This window comes from Ceratotherium simum, chromosome 37, assembly GCF_057802395.1.
Source record: "Ceratotherium simum simum isolate JZ-2026a chromosome 37, ASM5780239v1, whole genome shotgun sequence".
Classification (NCBI taxonomy): domain Eukaryota; kingdom Metazoa; phylum Chordata; class Mammalia; order Perissodactyla; family Rhinocerotidae; genus Ceratotherium; species Ceratotherium simum.
In genome coordinates, this window is record NC_141936.1 from 20752359 (window position 1) to 20777711 (window position 25353).

General features: G+C 36.6%; 1 protein-coding gene across 11 annotated transcripts in view; it reads left to right on the forward strand.

Moving 5' to 3' along the window:
- The window catches only part of USP37 (ubiquitin specific peptidase 37), an 89956-nt gene that overhangs the window by 18870 nt on the left and 45733 nt on the right, over window positions 1-25353 (forward strand). For all 11 annotated transcript variants that reach the window (XM_087424831.1, XM_087424837.1, XM_087424833.1 and 8 more), the window contains 5 exons: window positions 293-471; window positions 824-901; window positions 7434-7531; window positions 8525-8609; window positions 13531-13692. In XM_087424831.1, coding sequence (XP_087280957.1) covers window positions 293-471; window positions 824-901; window positions 7434-7531; window positions 8525-8609; window positions 13531-13692 — 602 coding nt within the window. The remainder of the gene's footprint in view (window positions 1-292; window positions 472-823; window positions 902-7433; window positions 7532-8524; window positions 8610-13530; window positions 13693-25353) is intronic.

The window sequence follows — 25353 nt, forward strand, 5'->3', positions numbered from 1 at the left end:
AAATTCTCTTCTGCCTTCAGATATGCTGTGGAATTTTTAAGTTTACAAGAGTACTACAGGAAGAAAAGTATGAAGCTCAATTTCTGACACTGATGGTACATTAGACTCACCTAGGGTGCTTTAAAAAAAAATACTGATGAATGGGCTTCACCCCAGACCAGTTAGGCTAGACTCTCTGGAGACAGGTCTCCAGTTATGAGTAATTTTTAAAAGTTCTCCACATGAGAATCACTGGTCTAAAAGTATACTAATTAATTTGAAGATTTAGGTATATTAAACTTTATTCTTACAGGCCTCTTCAAAAAGAGGAAGTTTGGAAACTAAAGATGATATTCCATTTCGAAAAGTTCTTGGTAATCCAGGTAGAGGATCAATTAAGACTGCAGCAGGAGGTGGAGTAACTGTCACCCGGACGATTCCCTCTTTGACACCTACGTCAACACCTCTTAGATCAGGGTTATTAGAAAATAGGTATGACACACTTTTTTTCTTTCTTAGTCGTTAGCTGTGCCTGTTTATAAATGTCTTCTAAGCCTTTTAGAAAGATCATTAATTTGAGAGAAAGAAGGAGATTGTACAGTGAGCAAAGTGTTTTAGAAGAAGAAAGTATAGAGTACATTTTTGGTAGATAATGAGTGTTTGTCTTATGTGGTTTATGTCGGTGACACATATTGAACATGCAGGTGTACAGTATGTTAATTTAAATGTGGGGAGAATTAGGTAGCAGTAGTCACAGTTCCTGTCCTTGAGTATGTTGGTTTATACTTTTTAATGGTATGAGTTATGACTTTTTTAAATAATTTTTTTTCTCTATTCTCTGTAGGACTGAAAAGAGGAAAAGAATGCTATCATCTGGCTCGGAGTTGAATGAAGATTACCCTAAGGAAAATGATTCATCATCGTAAGTTACTTTAAGAACCTTTATGGCACCAGATCAGTGTTTCTTACGTTGGTAATTACAACCATGAAAGAAGATTGGGGGGATGATGTTCAATTTATGGGAGTTCCAAAGATAGAAGAGCAGAGTTTCAAGTAATTTGGTGACAGTAGATTGTAGGCTCAGTAGAGAGAGGATTTGGCCATTGATTTTGCTGTGGTCATTTCATTGCACTTCTCCCACACTCGCATTTTTTATCTGTAATACTTAGAGGAAGAATAGAGCTGAAGAACTCTAAACAGGTGTTTCTTACTAGTTGCTCTTTTATTGTGAACCCCTTCCTTCCCTCTTCCTTCTACCTGTACATTTTTTTTTTTTTTTTTACCTTATTCATGTGAAAACTTAGCTTAGGGGTAGAAGGATGTGAATCCTACATAGATTCTAGACAAGGAGCATCAGTCTTTTAGGGCTATTTTCTGGGTTTAACAGAAGAGGATAGATTGCAACAAGACAATCACCAGCTTACAATCCTCTTCCTCATCATGAGAGAGGTTTTTGTTTGTCTTTTGGGGGAGAAAACTTATTACACAGTTATCAGTTAATACCTCAATTAGTATTCAAGGTCAAGGCGTCCCCAGAAAGGAGTTGGAAAAAGCTAAAGCAACTTCATATATTACTTGGGATCCTGGTTCTCTTGTTGTAACAGGTATAAAAAATCTAGGTAGGTGATAGGACTGGTGTGGTACCTGAAACCACAATTACCATGAACTCAGATTACTTCTGTCTTGTTGATCTGCCATCCTTAATAAGTAGCTTCCATTTTGTGACCCAAGATAGCTACTTCAGCCTCTGTTCTCATGTCTGCATTCCTGTTGGTGGGAAGGTAGGAAGGAGGAAAAGAGCAAAGGGAGGACATATGACTCTCCTTAGGCTGGAAATTGTACACACTACTTTTGTACATATCACGTTGACCAGAACTTAGTCATATGGTTATATCAAGTTATGAGAAAGTCTGGGAAATAAGCCTAGCCCAAATTCTACTGTTATGGCAGAAGGGTATAGTGGTTATTTGGGGACAACTAACAGTCTGCTATAGTTTACCCCTCTAGCCACAGAAATAGCCCTGTTCATCTTTCTCCTCACGCATAGAACACTCTTACCCTCATCCTAATGGAGACAACCTCCAAGTCTCATTTAGTCATTGTATCCAGCTCAGAGTCCAGGATCTCTGGGTGATGTGCAGTCCTCTCCATAAGGTCCAGGTATGCCTTAGACCATGCACCTCATGGTCTGGTACCTAAAAACTAAAAAGCAACCCACTCCCATCTCCATACACATGTCATTGGAGTTGGCACAAGATAACTGTGATAAAAATTTCATTTAGAAAAGACAAGAATAGGAAACTGGAGAAGTCACTGGTCTATACCAGCGATAAAATCTTGCTAGGCAGAAATTGTGAAGGCTGTGGAGTTAAGTTCTTGATTAGCCCATGTAGCAGTCTCTGTTTTATCCTCTGGGAGAAACCCTTGCTCATTGTATTCCGTGTGACTCCTGGCTTTGCCCTCTGGTAGGCTTCCTTTGTCTGTTATCTTTCAAGGGCATAGCTGAAGTGGGTTTTGAAGACTATGTTCTTCTTTGGTGCTATGCAGCTTTTGTAGCCTGCTTCATACTGGTGCGGTTCTGGAAATTTAGAAGTGTCTAGAAATCTAGAAGTTTCTTTAAAGGTTGAACAAGCAGACTTTTATAGGCTTGAGAAAGAATTGGAAGTCAATATTTTTGTTGTTTTGGTTTTTTTTTTTTTTCTTTTTTTGTGAGGAAGATCAGCCCTAAGCTAGCATCCATGCCAATCCTCCTCTTTTTGCTGAGGAAGACCGGCCCTGAGCTAACATCTATTGCCAATCCTCCTCCTTTTTTTTTTCTCTTTCCCCTTTTTCTCCCCAAAGCCCCAGGAGATAGTTGTATGTCATAGCTGCACATCCTTCTAGTTGCTGTATGTGGGACGTGGCCTCAGCATGGCCGGAGAAGTGGTGCGTCGGTGCGTGCCCGGGATCTGAACCCGGGCCGCCAGTAGCGGAGCGCGCGCACTTAACCGCTAAGCCACGGGGCCGGCCCCAGTTGTTTTGGTTTTTTGTTTTAATGAACCTTTTAATTTTGGAGTAATTTTAGATTTACAGAAAAATTGCGAAGATAATATAGAATGTTCCTGTATACCCCTTATGCAGTTTCCCCTAATACTAACATCAGAGTTTTTTCACAGAACTACTTCTCTAGTTACCTCTTACCATTACCTCATTTTGTGTATCAAAAACAATTGAATTTTTTTGGTCTCGTGTGGTCTCAAATTACTAGACAATTTCAATACTAGGCCATTGGCACAGAGATGTATTTCTTTTCCTCTTTGATTGCAAGCTGGCTAGTTCTTGTCCAAATTTATCTGTCTCGAGTAGGATCTTTCTGAAAGCATTAAGAAGCACTAACACAGACCAGTGTTGTTGTTGTTTTTTTTTAAAGATTTTATATATTTATTTATTTTCTCCCCAAAGCCCCAGTAGATAGTTGTATGTCATAGCTGCACATCCTTCCAGTTGCTGCATGTGGAACACAGCCCCAGCATGGCCGGAGAAGCAGTGCGTCGGCGCGTGCCTGGGATCCGAACCCGGGCTGCCAGCAGCGGAGCGCGGGCACTTAACCGCTAAGCCACGGGGCCGGCCCCAGACCAGTGTTCTTAATTGTCTTGTTCTCTTCCTTTAGTGCTATAGGTTCAGTGAGTATGAGGTCTGCCTCCCAGACTTTAAAAGTTATGAGCCCTCAGATAGTGATGTGGCCAAGGCGCTGTGGGCAGGGAAGGCAAAAGCTAACCTAAAATATGTGCCAATCCGAGTCAGGATTAATTGCTACCCTTTGTAGGATAGAAGGAATCTGATGTAGTAACTTGTCACCAAATGACTGGTTGGTTTCCTTTAAGGGACAGTACTCGATCAGGGGCTGAGCATCAGTCTCTGCTGCTGACCAGTTGGACATTCGGCAGCAGCGACTGCTAAACCAGCCTTGGTGAAAGGGAGCCTCTAGTGTAGGCTGCATGCATGGCTTTTATCTCTGCCACCGTGGCTGCTATTCCTGGGCCCTGTGTGGAAGTATTGGGGTGGCTCAGTGTAGAGATTGACTGGCATCTGGACAAGTTATCCTGCCTGATTGTTCAGTGTCTCTTCAGTGGAGTTCTCTGGTGAGCACGAACATGCAAAACAGATCTTTACCCTTTTGGTAAATGGCTGTACGTATACCTCTTGCATAAATCATTTCTCCCTGGTCTTCCAGGCTTGCTCCTTCCAGGCCCCTAACCATCCATCCAGACGGTTTGCCACCATCCGGGAGTCCATTGATCCACTTTTTTCTTCACACAACGTGGATAGTGAGGTGTACCTCTCAAACTCTGCACAGTGGAGGATTTCCTGTCACCACTGTCTTTTCAGGGCAGTCCCTTAATGGAGCTATAATGCAGCAGCAGTTCATTTTCAGCTTGTACCAATGTACTGAGATGATCCATGCACGAATCGGGCCCAAGTTTTTTCCTCCTCTTTCGGCTGGTCATAGGGAATGCTCATAAGGTCTATTCTTTTATCTTTTCCAGCTTACTTGAAACTAATCCCAGATATACCACTTCCATTTTATGATGGATTACTCGTGTAAATTCCTGATCTTACGACTTCATGAGTATGATAGCACCCAGCTCATGCTGGCCAGCTCTGGTTGCATAGTCCCTTTAGGACCCGTAGTCAGATGCTCAGTCTCTTCCAGGGCCTAGTACTATGCCAGAAGTAGCGTGCTGTACTTTATAAATGATGTATAATTTTCTGCTGTAGACAGCATGGTGTTGCTCTTGAATCCTAAGGATCTGTGCTGCAACTCTCCTTGGGTGAGCGATTCATATGGTGTCTTTGTTCTTAAGTTGGTAATTGGCTCAACTGAGCCTGTCGTTTTCTCTCTCTCTTTTTTTTTTAATTTTATTTATTCATTTTTTTTCCCCCAAAGCCCCAGTAGATAGTTGTATGTCACAGCTGCACATCCTTCTAGTTGCTGTATGTGGGACGCGGCCTCAGCGTGGCCGGACAAGCGGTGCGTCGGTGCTCGTCCGGGATCCGAACCCAGGCCGCCAGCAGCGGAGCGCATGCACTTAACCGCTAAGCCACGGGGCCGGCCCTCGTTTTCTCTCTTGAGTGGATCAGTACTCATAGCAACAACCAACGAATTATATAGACTTTATGATTATTATTTACCCCATATCACGTGTATCAGTTATCTATTGCTGTATAAGAAACCATTCTGAAACTTAGTGGCTTAAAATAGTAACTATTATTGCTTATGAGTCAATGGTCACTTGAGTGGTTCTCCTTATCTGAACCAGGCTTTGCCAGTTGTGGCTGGATCCTCTCATTTTCTCATGCATCTCTGGTCAATTGGTATGTTGGCTAGAGGTTGGCTGGTCCAGGATGGCCTTACTTGTATGGCTGGCCATTGGCTGGCTAGTGGTTAGGGTGATGAGAGTAATTGGCCATGTGTCTTTTGCCATCTAGCAGGTTAGCCAGGAATTATTCATATAGCAGTGACAGAGTTCCAAGAGAGTATGTAGAAATTTGCAACGTGTCTTTAGTCTTGGGATGTGGACTTACGCTATGTTATTTCTGTCATATTCTTTTGGGAAAAGGAAATCATAAGGCCATCCCCATTAAGGGATGGGGAAATAGACTGCGTTTCTTGCTGAGGGGCTTGGGTACAAGGAAGGGAATAATTTGGGATATTTTTAAAACAACTTTATTGAAGTACAGTTTATGTACCATAAAATTCACCTGTTCAAATGTCCAGTTCAATAATTTTTAGTAAATTTATCGAGTTGTACAACCATCACAATAATCCAGTTTAGAACATTTCTGTAACCCCAGCAAGATCCATCTTGCAATCTACCACATTTCTCAAATGCTAGAGATATTGCGTGAGCCATGTCCTCTTCTACTTTATCTCATCCCAATTCACTACAGATGAAAAATCTTAGTAATTATAACACTGTAGGAGGTATTATCACCAGGATTGGGATTTCTGTTGCCATTGCCAAAAAAGTGACCCACTTCCAGAATCCTATCCTTAGAGTGTGCTTCCTAGGCCCACTTCTAGTACCAACTATTGTAGATCAAGTTCCCCAGAAGCAGACGTTGAAATGGAGATTAGTGTGCAAGTGACTTTTAAGGAAGTACTTCCAGGAGATACCAGGAAGTGAGCAGGGAAAGCAAGACAATGAAGTACAGGAAATGAAGCTTGAGTATGATCTCAGATAAAAATCACACAGAGGTTAGGCTTCATCCTAATCCCAGAGAGATCATCTTTTTTTTGTGTGTGTGTGAGAAAGATCAGCGCTGAGCTAACATCCATGCCAATCCTCCTCTTTTTTTGCTGGAGAAGACTGGCCCTGAGCTAACATCCATGCCCATCTTCCTCCACTTTATGTGGGACGCCGCCACAGCATGGCCTAACAAGCTGTGCGTAGGTGCGCACCTGGGATCTGAACCCGGGCCGCCAGCAGTGGAGCACGCGCACTTAACCACTACGCCACAGGGCTGGCCCCTAGAGAGATCATCTTTTATGTAAATTTCACCTTAAAGTTGTTCTAATTCAAGGGGAAGGAGCTGGGCTTCTATACTCATGCTCTAGCACCTGACCTGGCTTGTGACTCTCTGAGAAGCAGGCAGAGTATTTCTAGTATCTTGAGGACAGTCCTGTGAAGAAGAACCCTGGGTACTGGTTATCGAAAACATGCTTAAATTGGTGTGGAAGAACGAACACAAAAATAGGGTCAGAGGGAATCTGGGTGGAGCATCTACATTGTCTGCTGAGGGCTTTATTCGTGATGGTTCTCCTAAAATTAGTGCTTTTAATCAAAGCATTAGCATTTATCTGAATGGACCCACTCTACTCATATAGGTTCAGCTATTTGGGAATAATAGAGGGAGAAAATGGGGCTTCAGAAATTTTGCCTCCACTTTGTGTTCATGAACTTAAAATAGTTTCATCACTATGAATTGAAATGATTTTGACATTCAGTACATCGTATTTCAAATCATATAGACTATAAAACATTTTGGTTTTTGGGTTTTGTTTTACTTTTTTAAAACCTATTCGGTATAAAGCTTGAATAGTTTACTTCTTAATTGATTCTTTTGGTTTTAGTAGCTGAATCATTTCATCTGATCTTGCTTTTGGCTAAGGAAATCTATATAATCTTGCTGTCTCTGATTTGACTTTTTTATAAAGAAATGCTCGTTCATTTTTGCTTAATTACCAGGGTTATGGATTGAATTGGCTTTTGATTTGGTAATTAAAGCTTATTTTCATGACTCTCATTTGCTTAAGTTGCTGACCCCTTAAGGATTTAACGCCTTGTAGCCTAACTTGAAGCAAATTTGTGAACTTGGCACTCAAAATGTAAATTTTTTTAATGACAGCTATTTAAAATTAAGAACTGTATCTTTATAAACCTCTATATATTGAATTAAATTATTAACTGTAGGAACAACAAGGCTATGACAGATCCGTCAAGAAAATATTTAACCAGCAGTAGAGAGAAGCAGCTGAGTTTGAAACAGTCAGAAGAAAATAGGACATCAGGTAAGTATTTGGTCTTTATATAAGATACTCATTTATTATATGATGTATTAGACTAGAAATAAAAACCTAAACTGGGATATACCTCTCTACATTATTCAGAAATACGACATAATTCAGTACTAGTTATTGGGTACCAATTTGTATCCAGTACTTGGCTAAAATATTGTTAAAGTATTAGAAATATAAGGGAACTTTTATTCTGTTTACAAAGAATCTAGACTTGACCTTCTTCCCTGTTTGACTGCCTATAATTAAGCTCTTTCATTGTCAAAGTACCTGGACCATAGAATAAATCCAAGGAGTTAAAGTGGTTGAAATTAAAGTTCATCAGTATTGCTACTTATTTGAAGTTCCAGAAGATCTTGAAATTATTGTGTAAAGTAGTTGTTTAAGCTCACTTTGCACCTTATTTTTACAAAAACTAAAAGTTATACCATCCATGAATTTTTGTCAGTGTTGCCTATACTTAACATATCTCTGTCATTCTGTGAACTCCTTAGAGACTCAGATATCTGGTATTGATTTGAATATTATGTCAACTTGAAATTAAATTGAAACAAGCTAAAATATAGTATGGTTTTGATAAATTGAGAGTTTAAGAGAATTCATTTGATCGGGACTATAGGAACAGTCTCCTTTTAATGGTTCAGTGGCCTAACATTTGACACCTACAGAAAGAAGTATTTCTAATATAATTCTTACCTCTGAAATAATAATACCTTATGTAACTCCACTTACTCGTTTTTAGCTTTTGTAATCAATCTATAGTTAGAAAACAGAATACTTAAAGATGTAATAGGCGTTAACAATGTTGAAGTTAAGGTACATCTTACAAAAGTTGATGTGGAAGAGGATGAGAGAGAAGGAAGTAAATGGTCAAGTGATAAGAGGTTCATGGAAGAAAATGTAGAAGTTTTAAGTGTGTTAAAGTTACAGAGTTAATCAGTAGAACTAAAGTAGCACAGCTAATTGGTTGGTTTGTTGTTGTTTTAGGACTTTTACCTTTGCAGTCATCATCCTTTTATGGCGGCAGAGCTGGATCTAAGGACTACTCTTCTGGCAGCACTAATCTAGACAGGTATGCATTGGTTACGTGCCTTGTGAAGTACTTGAAGATCTCTCTTTTTTAGAATATTGAATGATAGAATAGGCTGTGCATTATGCTCCAAGGGAATAGCCTAATTTAAAATAACAAAATTGATGAGAATCATAGACTCATGACATGAGACTAGTTAGAAAGTACTCCAGAAATGTTTTAGTTCAAGCTGTTCTTTTTTATGTTTTTTGACAAATGAGTAAACTGAGGTCTAGGAGGATCTGTACTAAGGCCATAGGTTGTGACTGGCAATGTGATCAGGTAGCTTCTAGACCAGTGTATTTTCCACCATACGAAGTGATGAACATATTAAGATCTCTTCTCTGAGGCATGTTTAAATTGCCTTTGTTGCCTGTGTATTTGTTAAGCTACCTACCAAAAGTTAAGGCATTTTCTTTAAAAAACAGAAGTTTCACATTTGTGAATATCTTTTACTGGAAAATGCTAGTCAGAAACTAACTGTTGATTCTATAGATAGATTAAATTATTTTTAGATTTATTGGATATAAATATATAAGACAACTACTAAGCACTTTTCAAGAAGGCATGATTACAAAATGCAGCACAGAGGGGCAATGGTAAATGTAAAAAGTGAGTGTAGTGGTGGTGTATAATAGATATGCTGTCTAATGACCAAGTCATATTTTGTTTTTACTAGAATTTAATTCAAAGTGGTAAAAACATCTTGATTATTTGTATAAAATGATTAAGGTGAAATAAAGAATTTGATTTGTGTATTTAGGTATATTCAGCCTTAGGTAGTATCTGTCTTAATGGCATTTTGGAAAGAAAGACCAAGGAGAATAAAGGCAAGGAATTTGTCAAAGAAATAATAGATGAAAATAGTGCAAGTCCACACATTGAAAAGCCTCAGCAAATGCCAAACAGCAAATATTAAAGAAAAATCCACATTGTAGAAGATGGTGGGTCGGGCCGGCCCTGTGGCTTGGTGGTTAAGTGCGCGCGCTGCGATGCTGGTGGCCCAGGTTCGGATCCCGGGTGCGCATCGAGGCACCACTTCTCCGTTCATCCTGAGGCCGAGTCCCACATACAGCAACTAGAAGGATGTGCAGCTACGACACACAACTATCCACTGGGGCTTTGGGGGGCAAAAATAAAAATAAACAAAATCTTAAAAAAAAAAAAAAAAAAAAAAGAAGATGGTGGGTAAAGAAATTTTAAAAGCTACCAGAAAGAAAATATATAATCTATCAAAGCAAAACAAACTGACATTAGTAACAACAGGAACAGACGACCCTGGAGTAGCGTCAAAGAATTCTATACTTAGGTAAATTATAATTCCAGAATGCAGTCAAATAAAGCTCTTTTTAGATATACAAAGACAGAATTTATTCAGCAAGAAGAAAACTGAGCAAAGGAAGGAGTAGAAGTAAGAAATATGAGTGAACAAAAAAATTTTTAAAGGGTATTTAAAATCTAAATACTTTTAAAGTTTATTCTTTTTTATAACTATTAAGTGGGTATGGTAGAAACTTCAAAAGTTAGAGGATGCATACAGTGAAAAGTAAATCTCCCTTTCTTTGCTAAGTCCTAGTAGTTCATTCCAGAGTAGTTCATCAGTACTGTTGCTGATATCCTTCCAGGGTTGTTTTGTGTGTCTAAATACATTTTGATAGTTTTTATAAAATGAGGATATGGTAGGATTAAAAGCAAAAAATTAATAAATATTAGACAACAGGAAGCAATATAGGAGTGGGGAAGAGTACAGGGAAATTAAAACATTTTAAGTTCCTTTTCTTGTTTGAGAGGAGGCCACAGTTAAGTTAGACAAAAACTTAAAGATGACTTCTACTTCTGGCCAAGATGGAGTGCCAGGGACCAGATTACCCTCCTTCATGAAACAGCTAAGAACCTGGACAAAATTTATGAAACAGTGGATGTTAAGACATTGGACATGAGGCAGTGAAGGACAGTGATCGCTGAGAGATGGGAAACAAATGAAATTAGCCTCATGACTGCCCCAGCTTGCTTCCTAGAGAAAGTTTCAGGCTCCCACACAAGGAGGGGAAACCTGGCAGAACCCTGTGCTCTTGCTGAGTTGAGAAAATGGAGCTTGGAGTCCAGGGAGGCCAAGGTGGCTAAAAATTCACAGAGCAGAGTACCAGAGGGGAAAGCTGCATAGAGAGAGAATTGCAGAGATCAGCAGAGGGTTCCCTTGAGTATTTGGTTGAGTGCTGATCAGCTTATACAGATGAGGAAACTAGCCAAGGCCAGGGAAAGAACCACCCAGAAGGATCTATTGGAATAATACCTGGAGTTAACATAAAGCCAAGCATAGTTTCTGTTCCTAATAGCAGCAGTTTGAATGCTAAGAAAGGTCTTGCCTCATTAGTGAGGAAAAACTATCCCTAGACTAACTGCTGCTCTGGTCCCACATAACAAACCTTAAAAGCAAGACCCAAAAAGATTAGACTTTCCAGGTAACCTAACCACATTCCAGAACAAAAATTCAAGAATGTTTATAGAAATCAAAAATATCCAGTACCCGACAAGATAAAATTCACATCTGGCATCCAAGAAAACATTACTAGGCATACAAACAAGCAGGAAAATAGAACTCATAAGGAGGAGAAAAATTTATAAATTTGTTAGTGCTGTCGATTCTGACTCCTGGCGACCCTGTGTACAGCAGATGGGAAGAAACCCTGCTGGGTCTCTTTGCACCATCTTGTCACCTTCCAGCGCTACAGCAGACAATGTTCCACTGCTATTCCTAGGGTTTTCATGGCCAGTTTTTCCTGAAGTGGGTGGCCAGGTCCTTGTTCCTAGTCTGTCTTAGTCTGGAAGCTCTACTGAAACCTGTCCACCGTGGGTAACCCTGCTGATATTTGGAATACCAGTCGCATAGCTCTCAGTATCACAGCAACATGCAGCTACCACAGTAAGACAACCGACAGGCAGGTGGTGTGGTTCCCTGACTGGGGAAACAAACCCAGGCCACCCTGGTGAGAGCACTGAATCTTAACCACTAGACCACCAGGGCTGGCTAATCAATAAATATTGATTCAGAAATGACACAGATGATAGAATTAGTAGACAAGGATATCAAGAGTTATGAACCCAGATCAGTGATGACATTAAATTTAAATATATACTAAGTGTTCCAGTTAAAGAGAAAGATAGACTGGATTTTAAAGGAAGAATAATAATCTACATCCTATTTAAAAGAGAAACAACTACAATATAAAGATGGCAGAAAGGTTGAGAGCAAGAGGATAGAAACAAATAAACCTTGCATTGTCCAAACTACAATATTTAGGAGTATATAGTAAGGGATAAAACTGATAGAAAGCTAATGATAACTTTTAGGGTAGAGGAACAGGGTTGTGATTGGGAAGGGGCACTTGGGGGTTTCTGACCTTAATAGTTGTTACCTAGGTGTTTTCCTTATAAAAATTTGTTAAGCTCCACACTTGATTTTGTTTTTTAATTAATAAACTGTTTTAGAGCAGTTTTAGGTTCACAGCAAAATTGAGCAGAAAGCTCCTATGTGGCCCCTGTCCCCCTGCACTGCCCCATGCACAACTTTCTTCACTATCAACATCACACACCACAGTGGTATACATTTGATTTTTATACACTTTTCTGTTTAAGTATTTATTTCACAATTCTTTTTTTGAGTAGAAAACTGAACAGTGGCTAACAGATGGCCTAGCCAGGCAGTAAGTCATTTGGGGATGATTGGTTTTTCCTTATAAAAAATTAAATCAGGGGCCGCCCTCATGGCCTAGTGGTTAAGTTCAGTGCACTCTGCTTTGGCGGCCCAGGTTTGGTTCCTGGGCATGGACCTACACAACTCATCAGTGGCCATGTTGTGATGGTGACCCACATACAAAATAGAGGAAGATTGGCACAGATGTTAGCTCAGGGCGAATCTTCCTCAGCAAAAAAAAAAAAAAGAAAGAAGAGAAAAAAAAATGTAAATCATATTCCTACTTCACAACATACAAAAAAAATAAGCATCCAATAGGAGGGAAAACAGATTCAAAACTTTTAAGAGAAAATATAGGAAAACATTTTTGTGACCTTACATTACAGAATGTTTCTTAAACAAGACACAAAAATTAAAATCATAAAAGATTGATAAATTTGACTATGTAAAAACTTAAAACTTAGAATACATATAATAGATAAAGGATTAGAATATAGACTATATAAAAAGGTACAAATCATTAAGAACTCACTATAAAACTAAAGGTACACAAAAGCAATTCAGAGAAGAGTAAACAGTTATAAAAATGTGTTCAACTTCGGTATTAATCAGGAAAATGCAAAATAAAATAACAATGAGATCATGTTTCAATCATTAGATTGATAATAATGTAATGGAGACCATGTGAAGAAATGGAAATTCATTATTGGTGGAAATATAAATTGGTGCAGTCTTTTTGGAAAACAATCACATTATCTAGGAAAATTAAAAATTAAAATTGAAAATATTTTCACTTCTAAGCATATAAACTAGAGGAAGTTCTCAAGATTGGGTAAGAATATTTGTTGTGTCATTTGTATGTATTTGTAATAGTGGAAATAGTTAACCGCCTAAATGTTTTCAAGACTAGGTAAACTAATGTATCATATCCATTAAATGGATAAAGGTGAATAAAAAAGTAAAACTACATTTATAGTTTTTCTCCAGCCATTAACTTGGATTACTTTGATTGTAGGTTAAGTAAGTACAGTATTATATGTCTTTTCAGCTCTCTATCAACAGACTTGCTAATTTACATTTGTGGAGTTTTTTCCCAAGTGATCATCATTAGTGATATTTCCCCAAATTTAGGATTTTTTTTCCTAGATGTTGACGTCACTGAATCTACTAGGAGAAAATAGTAGTGTTCAAAGTTGTTTTGCTTCTTATCTGTTTTTTTTTTTTTTACAGGACTAATGTTTCAAGTCAAACCCCCTCTGCCAAAAGAAGTTTAGGATTTCTTCCTCAACCAGCTCCTCTTTCTGTTAAAAAACTGAGGTATAACCAGGATTACACTGGCTGGAACAAACCAAGAGTACCCCTTTCCTCTCACCAACAGCAGCAACTGCAGGGGTAGGTAAATTCTTTTGTTTTGCTTTCTTTTTATAAAGTGGTTCAACTGAAGTATGTTTTGCTTGGTGTAAAAAAATGATGAAAGGAGTCATATTAATTATAGTTCTAAAATACTTGCTCACTTATTAAAGATTTATCACATCTATAAAAATGTTAAGTCCATTATCTGGTCTCCAGTTTTTGAACTTGAAAATATATCTGTATAAAAAATATTCATCATAAAGCAGAAAATGTGTATTCTTCAATCCCATATACTTCATCCTACTCCTGAGATACTTCACCATTAAGTTTTATTTATATCCTCCCCATCTCCTTCATGGTTATATTTTTGTTAAACACACAAAAATGAGATTATAGTGTAATAACTGTAGTAATAATAGTAGCAGTCTTACCTAAAGTGTTTATGTGCCAGACACTTTGTGCTCCGTGTTTAAATGGATTTTTTTCTTTAAATCCTCACAGCAGCTCTGTGAGCTAGATGTATTAAAAATCTGCTTTTGTGGATGAAGTAACTAAGGCTTAGAGAAGTTAATTGACTTGCTCAAGGTGACACAGTTAATAGTATAGAAGTAGTAAAATCTAGGCAGTTGGAGTCTATTTGCATTCTTTTTTTTTCCTCCAGTTTTACATTGGAGTTTTATTCAGTCCAGTGACATTGTTTGACATAAGTAGATACAACATAAAGGGAAAACATCCACCAAACATTTTGAAGCTTTCGCAAGTTCATTTTCTCCCTTTAAATATTGTGTTTGGCTTCCTTTAAACATCAAACACTTGAAACAATTGTTTAATATTAAGTAAATAACACTAGGATAGAAGCCTGATGCCTTCTAAAATAATGTCCATAAGAAAGTATATATGGATTTTTATTCCTTTCAGGCAAATTTCAAAAACTTTTCATTTTATGCTTTTTAAAAATCATTAGTTATCTTACAATCTACTTGCATTCATAACCACTGTGCTATATTCTCCGTTCCCTGATGTTTTACACTCTAGATTAATTGTGGGCATCCTCATATATTAACACATAACCTTCAACCATGTTAGTGTGCATTTAGATTTCCCTCTTTTCCAATTATAGTCCAGGCTAGAATGAACATTCCTATATGTTTTTAATATTTGTTGGAACTTTTCTGTAGGATAAATTCTTGGCAGTGAAATTGTTAAGACTAAGGAAGGCACTTTGAAATTTTGATTACTCTTGCCACATTGCTCTTTCAAAACCTACCAGCTTGTTTTTAATCTCACTCAAATTACTGCTTTTCTACTAGTTTTAAGATTATCTTTTTACTTGAATGAGTGGTGTCTGCCAATTTGATTTATCCAGAGGAGTTTATATACTTCATATCTTAGCAGAAAACAACATAAGATTTGCATTGAAAACATTTCACTTGCTTCTCTGCTTACCTGTTCTTTTCTCTGAGCCTCTTCTGTTCTGTCGTGTGAAATGTTTACCTTCCAGTTTAATTCTTAATTTCCTTTGTTCTTCATTCTGATTGGTCTGCCAAAATTATCATCTTGCTGTCCCCTTACTGGACAGCATTCTTATATTAGTCTTATCTATCCCATTTTGTGATCATTTTTCATCCAGATCTCATCTCTATCTGCCTTGACCTTATTTGTCTCATTTTCTTGTTGCCTTCTCTTGTGTATTTTATAGTCTACTTGTGCTCTCTGTCATCACCTCCTTCAGAGTCCTTTGACATCTTCGTAAGTTACTCACCCTTGGTGCTCCAGGCTCCCTGTCTACCTCCAGTGTTTCTTTAATTTCTGTATAGTACCTGTACCCATCTCTAGAAATAACAACTTTCCTTTTTTCAGACTTCTTCCAGGAATTAGAGTGTAGTATTTCAAGTAGGCTAAGTATTCAGGATTAAGGACTTGTTAAAACAAAACAAAACAAAAACTGTAGAAAACTGCCAGATGTAGAGGATAATGGAGCCTACCTAATTTCAGTATTCCTCAGAAATCCTCCAAAAATCATATAATGAATGAGGAGTACAAAGAAAAGCAAAGATAACCTTTAGCATTACTAGGAGACAATACCATCACCTTTAAACTAGCTTCTAAAAGGAGAAGCAAACCAAATTCCAGCAGTGTTCATGTTTCCCACCACTTTACGCCTGTGGGTGCTGCGTAAGAGAGTCCATGAAAAAGAATATATAGGAGTAGAAGACACTTAGATGAAACACAGAAAAAAAATCACTCTCAGACAGCGAAATTCAAATACTAAGTACCAAAATACTGAATATAGGTCTGGATCTTGGTAGTTTGCAGCATTGGTTACAGGGAAGGGGCTTGAAAGTAAGTGGTATCAGAAGTTAACAGTCTCAAAGAAGCATTACTTGTAGGGGAAGAGTCAGCCAAATCTGGAGACTTGGTTAGAAACAAAAGAAAAAAATGAGAGGACAGTTAAAGCTTGTGCTGAAATAAAAGGTAAACAAGACATGCCAATCTCTCCTTCTCTGCCACCACCACTACCACATCCCTTTAAAAAAACTGCACTTTAGTAAACTAACAGAAGAGGATGTGCTTAAATTAGGAACCCTATCCACAAAATGAATAGAAATCTAGAAAAGCAGGCTTCTATACAAAACTATAAGAAAAAACCAGAAAACATGAATCTAAATATTTAAGCTACTAAAAATTCTGCCATTGAAACCATGAACTGTAAGAAAACTGTTACATAGCACTGAATTCTGAATTAAATATTCTCAAACAAGCATTTGAAGATAGGAAAAAGGCACCATGAATCAGGAATTCAAACTAAGACTCAAAATGGACAAGCAGGGAGAAATGACAGTTACTTGAACTCAGAAAAGATAGAGAAGGAGAAAGATAACACCATGTCAAAAATTAAGTGTAAATTAAAGGTATCCAAGTAAATTCAAATGAAAATTTAATAAGGAGCTTTGAAGGACAACAGAAAACAGCCAAAGGGAGAAAAAAAGAGATAAAAATATAAATGGTCAAAGAGAATGTGATCGAACTGGAAAACAGGGAAGTAAGTTCTCATATTGCGTATAATTAGAGTCCCTGAAGAAAAAAATCAAAACAGTGTAACAGAAGTAGTATTTAAAACTGTAACCTAAGAAAACTTTTCAGAAATAAAATTATTGAATCTGTACATTGAAAGAGCTCTCCCAGGTACATGGAAAATTAAATAATCAAGGCATATCTTAGTACAACTATCAGACTTTAAAGATAAGGAAAAGTCTTCAGTGCCTTGAGTCAAAAAGATGAAATAATTTACAAGGGTAAGAGAAGTAGACTAACACCAGACATCTCAAAGTCACCACTCAAAGCAAGACAACAAAAGAACATTATATTCAAGAAACTCGATGAAGGAAAAGTGAACAAAGATTTTATGCCAATCCAAGCTGTCAAGTATGCAGAACTTCACAATAAGTTCTGAAGTGGAAGAACTCAGAATACTATACACATGTGCTCTTCCTGAGGACTCCAAGAGTATGAGCTTCATCCAACCAAGAGGTAAGGAGGGAGACATTGACAAAAGATAGAGGGTGAACATTTCATATATTCAGTCGTGGAGCTAAGACTAAAACAATGGAGGGAACACATATAGAAGGATGATATATAAACATTTTGTCTTGTGACAAAGGAGTATGATTGCAACTAAAAGAAAATGGAAAGAGGAAAGTAGAATAAGATAATTGTGTCATAAACGATAGGTGAGAGTCAAAGGATGCCATTTAAAATGGACAGCCTAGATAATAAAAAAAGCTTAGGAATCAAGGGTTAAGGGTACTGTAAAAAAGTTAAATACAGATATAACCACCAAAACAAAAATACAAGCCTTCTTAAAACCAAAAGAAATATTTCTAAAACACACAGATAGATAAGTAAAATTATAGTATAACATGACAGAGTTGGGTCCAAATATATCAGTCACACTAAGAAATGTGAATGGGCTAATACATTTAATAAAAGAATATTTTCAAATTGGCTCAAAAAGTGAAACCCAGCTCTGATACATACTAAAAATACACCTGGAACAGTGATTTAAGTTTTAAAATAAGGAAGGAAGAGAAGTTTAGCAGTCTAATGGAAACAATAAGAAAGCAGGGATTGCAGTCCTCACACCCAATAAAGTAGAATATGTAAGGACATAAAGATCTAAACAACATAATCAGGTAGATCTGCAGATATATATTAAATGCTATACTCTGATAATAGAGGATATGCCTACTTTTCAAGTACATATGGAATATTCACAAAAATTAATCATGTATTAGGGCACAAAGGAAAAATTAGTAGGCCCTATAAAGAACAAATAGTACAGTCAGCATCTTTTGATCACACTGAGATAAAACTAGAAATCAAACATAAAACTATCACAAAGGTACCTTCTAACTAGAAATTCTAAAAACCATATTAACGATCCCTTGAGTCAAACACAAATTACAGATGTTCTGAAGATGAATGATAATGAAAACACTGTATGTCAGTATGTATGGAATACATTTAAAGCAGTGATCAGAGGAAAATTCATAGTCCTGACCACCTAAATCAGTAGAAATGAAAATAAATGAATTCCAAACTAAAAACTAAAAAAAAAAACAAAAATAGAACAAAGTAAACCAAAAAAAAAGCAAAAGCAAGAAAATAATGATAAAAGTTAGAATTGCATGAAATAGAGAACTGAAAAACAGATCATATTAACAAATCAAAGTATGGATATTTGAAAAAGTTAAGATAGATAAATCACTACCCTTTTAATCAAGATAAAAAGGAAAAGGAACACAAATATACAGAATAAGATGACCAGGGAGAAATAATTATTAGTATAGAGGAAATTTCTGAAATCATTTGAGAATATTTTGTACTTCTCTAATCAAAAAGAATTAGAGAACTTAGATGAAATGGACATAATTATTTTGGAAAATGTACTTCACTGAAATTGATCCCAGTAGAGGTTTAAAAAAAAAAAGATTTAGACCAGTTTCTGTAGAAGAAAAAAGAAGTCTGTCAAGGAGCTCCCACACAAAAAATGCACTGGGCCCAAGTGATTTCACGGGAGAATTCTATTAAATCTTCAGAGATCAGAGAATCCCAATGCCATGCAAATTGTTTTAGAGCATAGAAAATGATGGAAAACTTCTAATACTTACTTTTTAATTAAAAAAAACCTTTTTTTAATGAGGTAGGATTGACACACAACAGTATATTAGTTTCAGGTATACAGCATAATGACTCAATATTTGTATATATTGCAAAATGATCACCACAATAAGTCTACTTAACATCTATCACCATACATAGGTACAAAGTTTTTTTTTTTTTTCTTATGATGTGAACTTTTAAGATTTACTCTCTTAACGACTTTCAAATATGCAGTGCAGTATTATTAACTATAGTCACCATGCTGTAAGTTACATCCCTGTGACTTATTTATCTTATAACTGGAAGTTTGTACCTTTTCACTGCCTTCACCCATTTTGCTCATCCCCAACACCCTGCCTCTGGCAATCACCAATTTGTTCTCTGTATCTATGAGTCTGTGGTTTTTTGTGGGTTGTTTTGCTTTGTTTTTTCTGGGTTCTTTTTTAGATTCTACATATAAATGAGATCAAATGGTATTTGTCTTTCTCTGTCTAACTTATTTCACTTAGCTTAATGCTCTTAAGGTCCATCCTTGTTGTCATAAATGGCAAGATTTCCTTGTTCTTTATGGCTGAATAATATTCCAGTGTGTGTGTGTGTATGTGTCTCTGTCTTTGTGTCTGTATACATATATCACATTTTCTTTATCCATTCATCCATTGATGGACGCTCAGGTTGTTTCCATATCTTGGCTGTTATAAACCATGCTACAGTGAACATGGGGGCATATATCTTTTCAAGTTTAGTGTTTTCATTTTCTTTAGCTAAATACTGAGAAGTGGAATTGCTGGATCATATGGTAGTTCTGTTTTTAATTTTTTGAGGAACCTAGTTTATTTTTGTTTTCCGTAGTGGCTGCACCAATTTGTAGTCTCACCAACAATGCACAAGGGTTCCCTTTTTTCCATATCCTTGCCAACACTTGTTATTTCTTGTCTTTTTGATAATAGCCATTCTAAGAGGTGTGAGGTGATACCTCATTGTGGTTTTGATTTGATTGATTTTTTCATGTACCTGTTGGCCATCTGTGTGTCTTTTTTGGGAAAATGTCTATTCAGATCCTCTGCCCATTTTTCAATCCAATTGTTTGGGTTTTTTTGCTATTGAATTGTATGAGTTATGTATTTTGAATATCAATCCTTTGTTAAATGTTTTATTGCAAATTTCTTTTCCCATTCAGTAGGTTGTCTTTTCATTTGGATGTTTCCCTTTGCTGTGCAGAGAGGCTCTTTGATTTGGTGTAGTCCCGCTTGTTTGTTTTTGCTTTCCAGTACTTAATTTTTTTTTTTTTTTTTTTGTGAGAAAGATCAGCCCTGAGCTAACATCCATGCCAATCCTCCTCTTTTGGCTGAGGAGGACTGGCCCTGGGCTAACATCTGTGCCCATCTTCCTCCACTTTTTTATATGGGACGCTGCCACAGCATGGCCTGACAAGCAGTGCATCAGTGTGCGCCCGGGATCCAAACCCAGGCCAGCCCCTCCAATACTTAATTTTAATGAAATAAGTGTAAAACTGTTGAAGTAGCAAAAAAAAAAAGTTACAAACCAGTATCAGTTATGAACATTGATGCAAGAAATCCTAAGTCAAATATTAGTGAAAACACTTCAGTACCACATTAAGAAAATAATATACTATGACCAAATGGGTGTATACCAGGATTGCAAGGCTAGTTCAGTATTGGGAAATCTGTTAATACAATTCATTGTATTAATAGGTCTAAGGAGAAAATAAGATGATTTTCTTCATTGATAATGAAAAAAACCATTTGACAAAATTCAATGCCCATTTCTGAAAAAAATGCTTGAGAACATAGGAATCAGTGGATACTTCCTTAACTTGATTAACTATATACCTGAGTCCTAAAACCAGCATGTTACTTAAGGTCATGAAAAAGTCAAGGATGCCTGCTATCTTTACTTCTATTTAACCTTGTATTGGAGGTATTAATCAGTGCAGTTAGACAAGAGAAAGAAAGGAGAGGCATAAGAATTGGAAACAAAGGACGTGGAAACCCTAGTGAATCAATGATGAAACTAACTCAAACAATTAGAAGTATTTAGCCAGACAGCAGTATTGAAATTAACATATGAAACAACTTGTGTGTTAATACAAATAACCAGTTGGAAGATACAATGAAAAAAACCCTTTTACAGTAGCAACAAAAAAGATAAAACACATAGGAATAAACTTAAGAAGATTTATTTAAAACCAAATGAAGAAAACTCCTCCAGAAAGATACAAAGTAAACTTAACTACATGGAAAACATCCATTGTTCTTGGTTAAGACATCTTAGGATGGTCAAGAGATAGTTCTTCCTAAAATAATTTGTAAGTTCTTCCTAAAATAATTTGTAAGTTTAAGGTGATCCCAATAAAAATACCAATAAGCTTTTTTATGAAGGTAGTCTAATTGATATATTCCTGTGGAAAAATATACCTAGAAGAATAGCTGGAAAAATACTGGAAAGATAGCTAGGAGGAGGAGAGAATAGCTCTCTCAGTACTTAAAAATGTTATAAAGTCAGTGTAATTAAACTAACTTGTACTGATGCATGAAGAGACAGATCAGTGGAATAGAATAAAAGTCCAGATTACAGGGACAAAGAAGGATTTTTTTAATGAATAGAGTTGGGATAACTGTATAGCCATTTTGAAAAAGATATAATTAGATTCATCGCTCAACTATACACAAGAATAAATTCCAAATTAATCCATTAGAGTCTTAACTGTAAAAAATGAAACTCTTCGAATACCAGAAGAAATTGGGAGTGAATTTCTCTATAACCTTCATGTGGGGAAAGGCTCTATAACTATGACTCAAACTCAGAGTTCAATAAAAGTTTGGAATGATCAGTTTGCCTGCGTGAAAATTAGATTTTTCATGGCCAGAAACATAAAGGTAAATTGGGAGCAAATATTTGCAATATATATCATAAATAAAGTGCTAATATCTCTAATATACAAAAAACTTTAAAAAGCGAAGGGGGAAGAAGACATGAGTAAATGGCGGAGCTCCAAGGGCCCATCCCTTCATAGAAATGTTGCCAAATCAAGCAAAACTATCAGAATCAACTTTGTCAGAAACTCTGGAAAACAAAGGTTTACAGCAATCAAGCAAACACTGAATCAAGAAAAAAACAATTTAAAAATGATAGGAAATTAGGACATTGAAAAACTCCTGTGTATACTAGGGAATTTTGAAAAACATGTGCATGCCCAGGGCTCATGCTCAGAAAAGACCTAAGACCTCCAGCTTTCACATCTGGCTGATCTGTAGGCTCAGTGCAAGCAGGAAGTGAAGGCTAAGGCAGAGTTATAAATGGCCCAGATAGGCACTCAAGCAGTATACCAGCACAAAGCCAATCTATAAAGACTGGGGGAAGTTTTTTTCTTGTTGTACTGCTACTGCTTTCCTCCTCTTTCTTCTTCCTCCTCTCCTTTCTCTCTCTCCTCCTGGTATTCTAGGAAATCTCTCAAAACATTAGCTAAACAAGAACAGAAAGAACAGAGACTTCAGAGACCACACATGATGAAGAATAAAGACTTGACAAAAAGAGTTTAGAAAACAGACTAAACAAACAGCTACAGCAAGCAACAAAAACAAATCCTGAGGAGGGAGAAGAGTCTGATTCCATAGTTACCATGTTATAATATTAAAACTGTCCAGCTTTCAACATGAAACTTAACATGCAAAGAAACAAGAAAGTATAGCCCATTGGTAGAAGAAATTAACAGAAACTGTTCCTGAGGAAACATAGACATTGGACTTCATAGACAAAATTTTTACATCAACTGGAGGGAGAAATACAGTTGTAAAATAATAGTTGGAGACATCAGTACTCCACTTTCAATAATGGATAGAATATATGGACAGAAAAATCAAAAAGGAAATACAGGACTTGACCAACACTAGAAACTACCTAGACCCATCAGACATATATAGAGCACTCCACCCAAAAAAAACAATACACATTCTTCTCAAATGCACATGAAACATTCTCCAGTAGAGACCATATGTTAAGCCACAAATAAATCTTGATAAATTTTAAGAGATTGGAATCATATAAAGTATCTTCTGCAGCCACAATAGACTGAAGCTAGAAATCAGTAACAGATGGAAAACTGGAAATATGTGGAAATTAAACAACCAATGAGTCAAAGAAGGAATCACAAGGGAAATTAAAAAATACTTAGAGACAAAGGAAGGCTCAAGCAGCACACCAAAACTAATAGGATGAAGCAAAAACAGTACTCAGAGGGAAATTTATAGCAGTAAAATGCCTACATGAAAAAAGAAACCTTGATGAGGATATGGAGAAATTAGAACCCTTGTACATTGCTGGTGGGGACGTAAAAAGCTGCTATGGAAAAGCAGTATGGCAGTTCCTCAAAGAATTAAGAGTAGAATTACCATATAATCCAGCAAGTCTGCTTCTGGGTATATATCCAAAAGAACTGAGGGCAGTGACTTGACCAGATATTTGTACACCCGTGTTTATAGGAGCATTATTCACAATAGTCAAAAGGTGGAAGCAGCCCAAGTGTCCATCAATGGATGAGTGGATAAACAAAATGTGTTATATATACGTACAATAGAATACTATTCAGCCTTAAATGGGAAGGAAATTTTGACTCATACTACAACATGGATGAATCTTGAAGACATTATGCTAAGTGAAATAAACCAGTCACCAAAGGACAAATACTGTATGATTCCACTTATATGAGTTACCTAGAGTAGTCAAAGTCAGAGTCAGAATGGTGGTTGCCAGGGAGAGAGGGATGGGGAAATACTGTTTAAGGGGTACAGAGTTTCTGTTTGGGCAGATGGAAGAATTCTGAAGATGGATAGTGGTGGTAGTCGCACAACAGTGTGAATGTACTTAATGCCTTTTAGCTGTACACTTAAAAAATGGTTATTTGGTAAATTTTGTGTTACGTGTATTTTACCGTGATTAAAAAAATGACCTCAAATTAATAACCTAACTTTACACCTTAAAGAACTAGAAAAGAAGAGCAAACTAAACCCAAAGTTAGGAGAGGAAGAAAATAATAAAAATGAGAGCAGAGTTAAAGAAAAAAAATAGAGAATAGAAAAATAATAGAGAAAATAAACAACACCAAAAGTTGATTCTTTGAAAAGATCAGCAAAATTGACAAACCTTTAGCTAAACTGTTCAAAAAAAGACGACTCAAATAACTAAAATCAGAAACAAAAGTGAATACATTACTACCAACCTTACCAAAATAAAAAAGATTATAAGAGAATACTATGGTTAGTGGTACACCAACTAATTAGATGACTAGATGAAATGGAAAAATTCCTAGAAACAATGGACGATTGTGCAGCTGTGAAAAAGAAAATGTAAAAAAGTATAGAGAAGTTATATGAAATCAAAACCAAAGTGAGATGCCACTTTACACCCGCTAGTATAGCTATAATTTAAAACAAATCAAACCTGAAAATAACAAAGGATATGTTGGTAAGTGAAAAAACCAAATTGCTAAAGAGTATGTTTAGTATACTGCCTTTTGCGTAGGAAAGAGGAGAAATAAGAAAACATACATATATTTGCTTTTACGTATATATATAAAATATTTTAAGTATTATATAAAATATAACTTATATTTTATGAAGTATATAAATATATTTTATTTTAAATTATGTATATAATAAAATTTATATAAAATATATAGATACTTCATTTTTGATATTTTATGTTGCTGTGTCTTCGAGTTCACTGATATTTCTTCGGTGTTTAATCTGCTGTTAATCTCATTAAATAAAACTTTCAAATATTATGTTTTTCATATCTGGAAGTTTAATTTGAGACTTTTTAGTATCTTCCGTTTCTTTCTTCATCATATTTATGTTTTCCTTCACATCCATGATTACATGAAGGATATTTATAATAACTTTTTTTTTAATTAATTAATTTATTTTTTCCCCCAAAGCCCCAGTAGATAGTTGTACATCATAGCTGCACATCCTTCTAGTTGCTGTACATGGGACGCGGCCTCAGCATGGCCGGAGAAGCGGTGCGCGCCCGGGATCCGAACCCGGGCCGCCAGCGGCAGAGCGCGCGCACTTAACCGCTAAGCCACCGGGCCGGCCCTATAATAACTTTTAATATCCTTGTCTGCAGTTGAGTTTGATTGTTTTGAGACTTGTGTTTAAGCTCTTTGGGGTCAAATTTAGAGTGGCTTTTATTTAGAATAAAAGGATTCTATTAGGATAAATTAGGATAATTTAGTTCCTTTCCTAAGACATGGCCCGTCTGGGGTCTCCACTAATGCCCCATGAATTCATCTAGGTTTCTGCACTCTGATTGGTGGGAACTCAAACAATTTTAGGTCCTCCATGAGCTCTGGGGATTGTTCGGCTAATGAAAGCTCCCCAGTGATCATTCTTTTCCTGAAGTTCTTCATGCCTGGAGTCAGGGGTTTCACCTTAAGCACGCGCAGGTTGGTATTCAGCCGAATACTCAAGCAGACTCCCGTGCAGCTTCTGGAGCCCTTCCTTTGCACCACTCCCT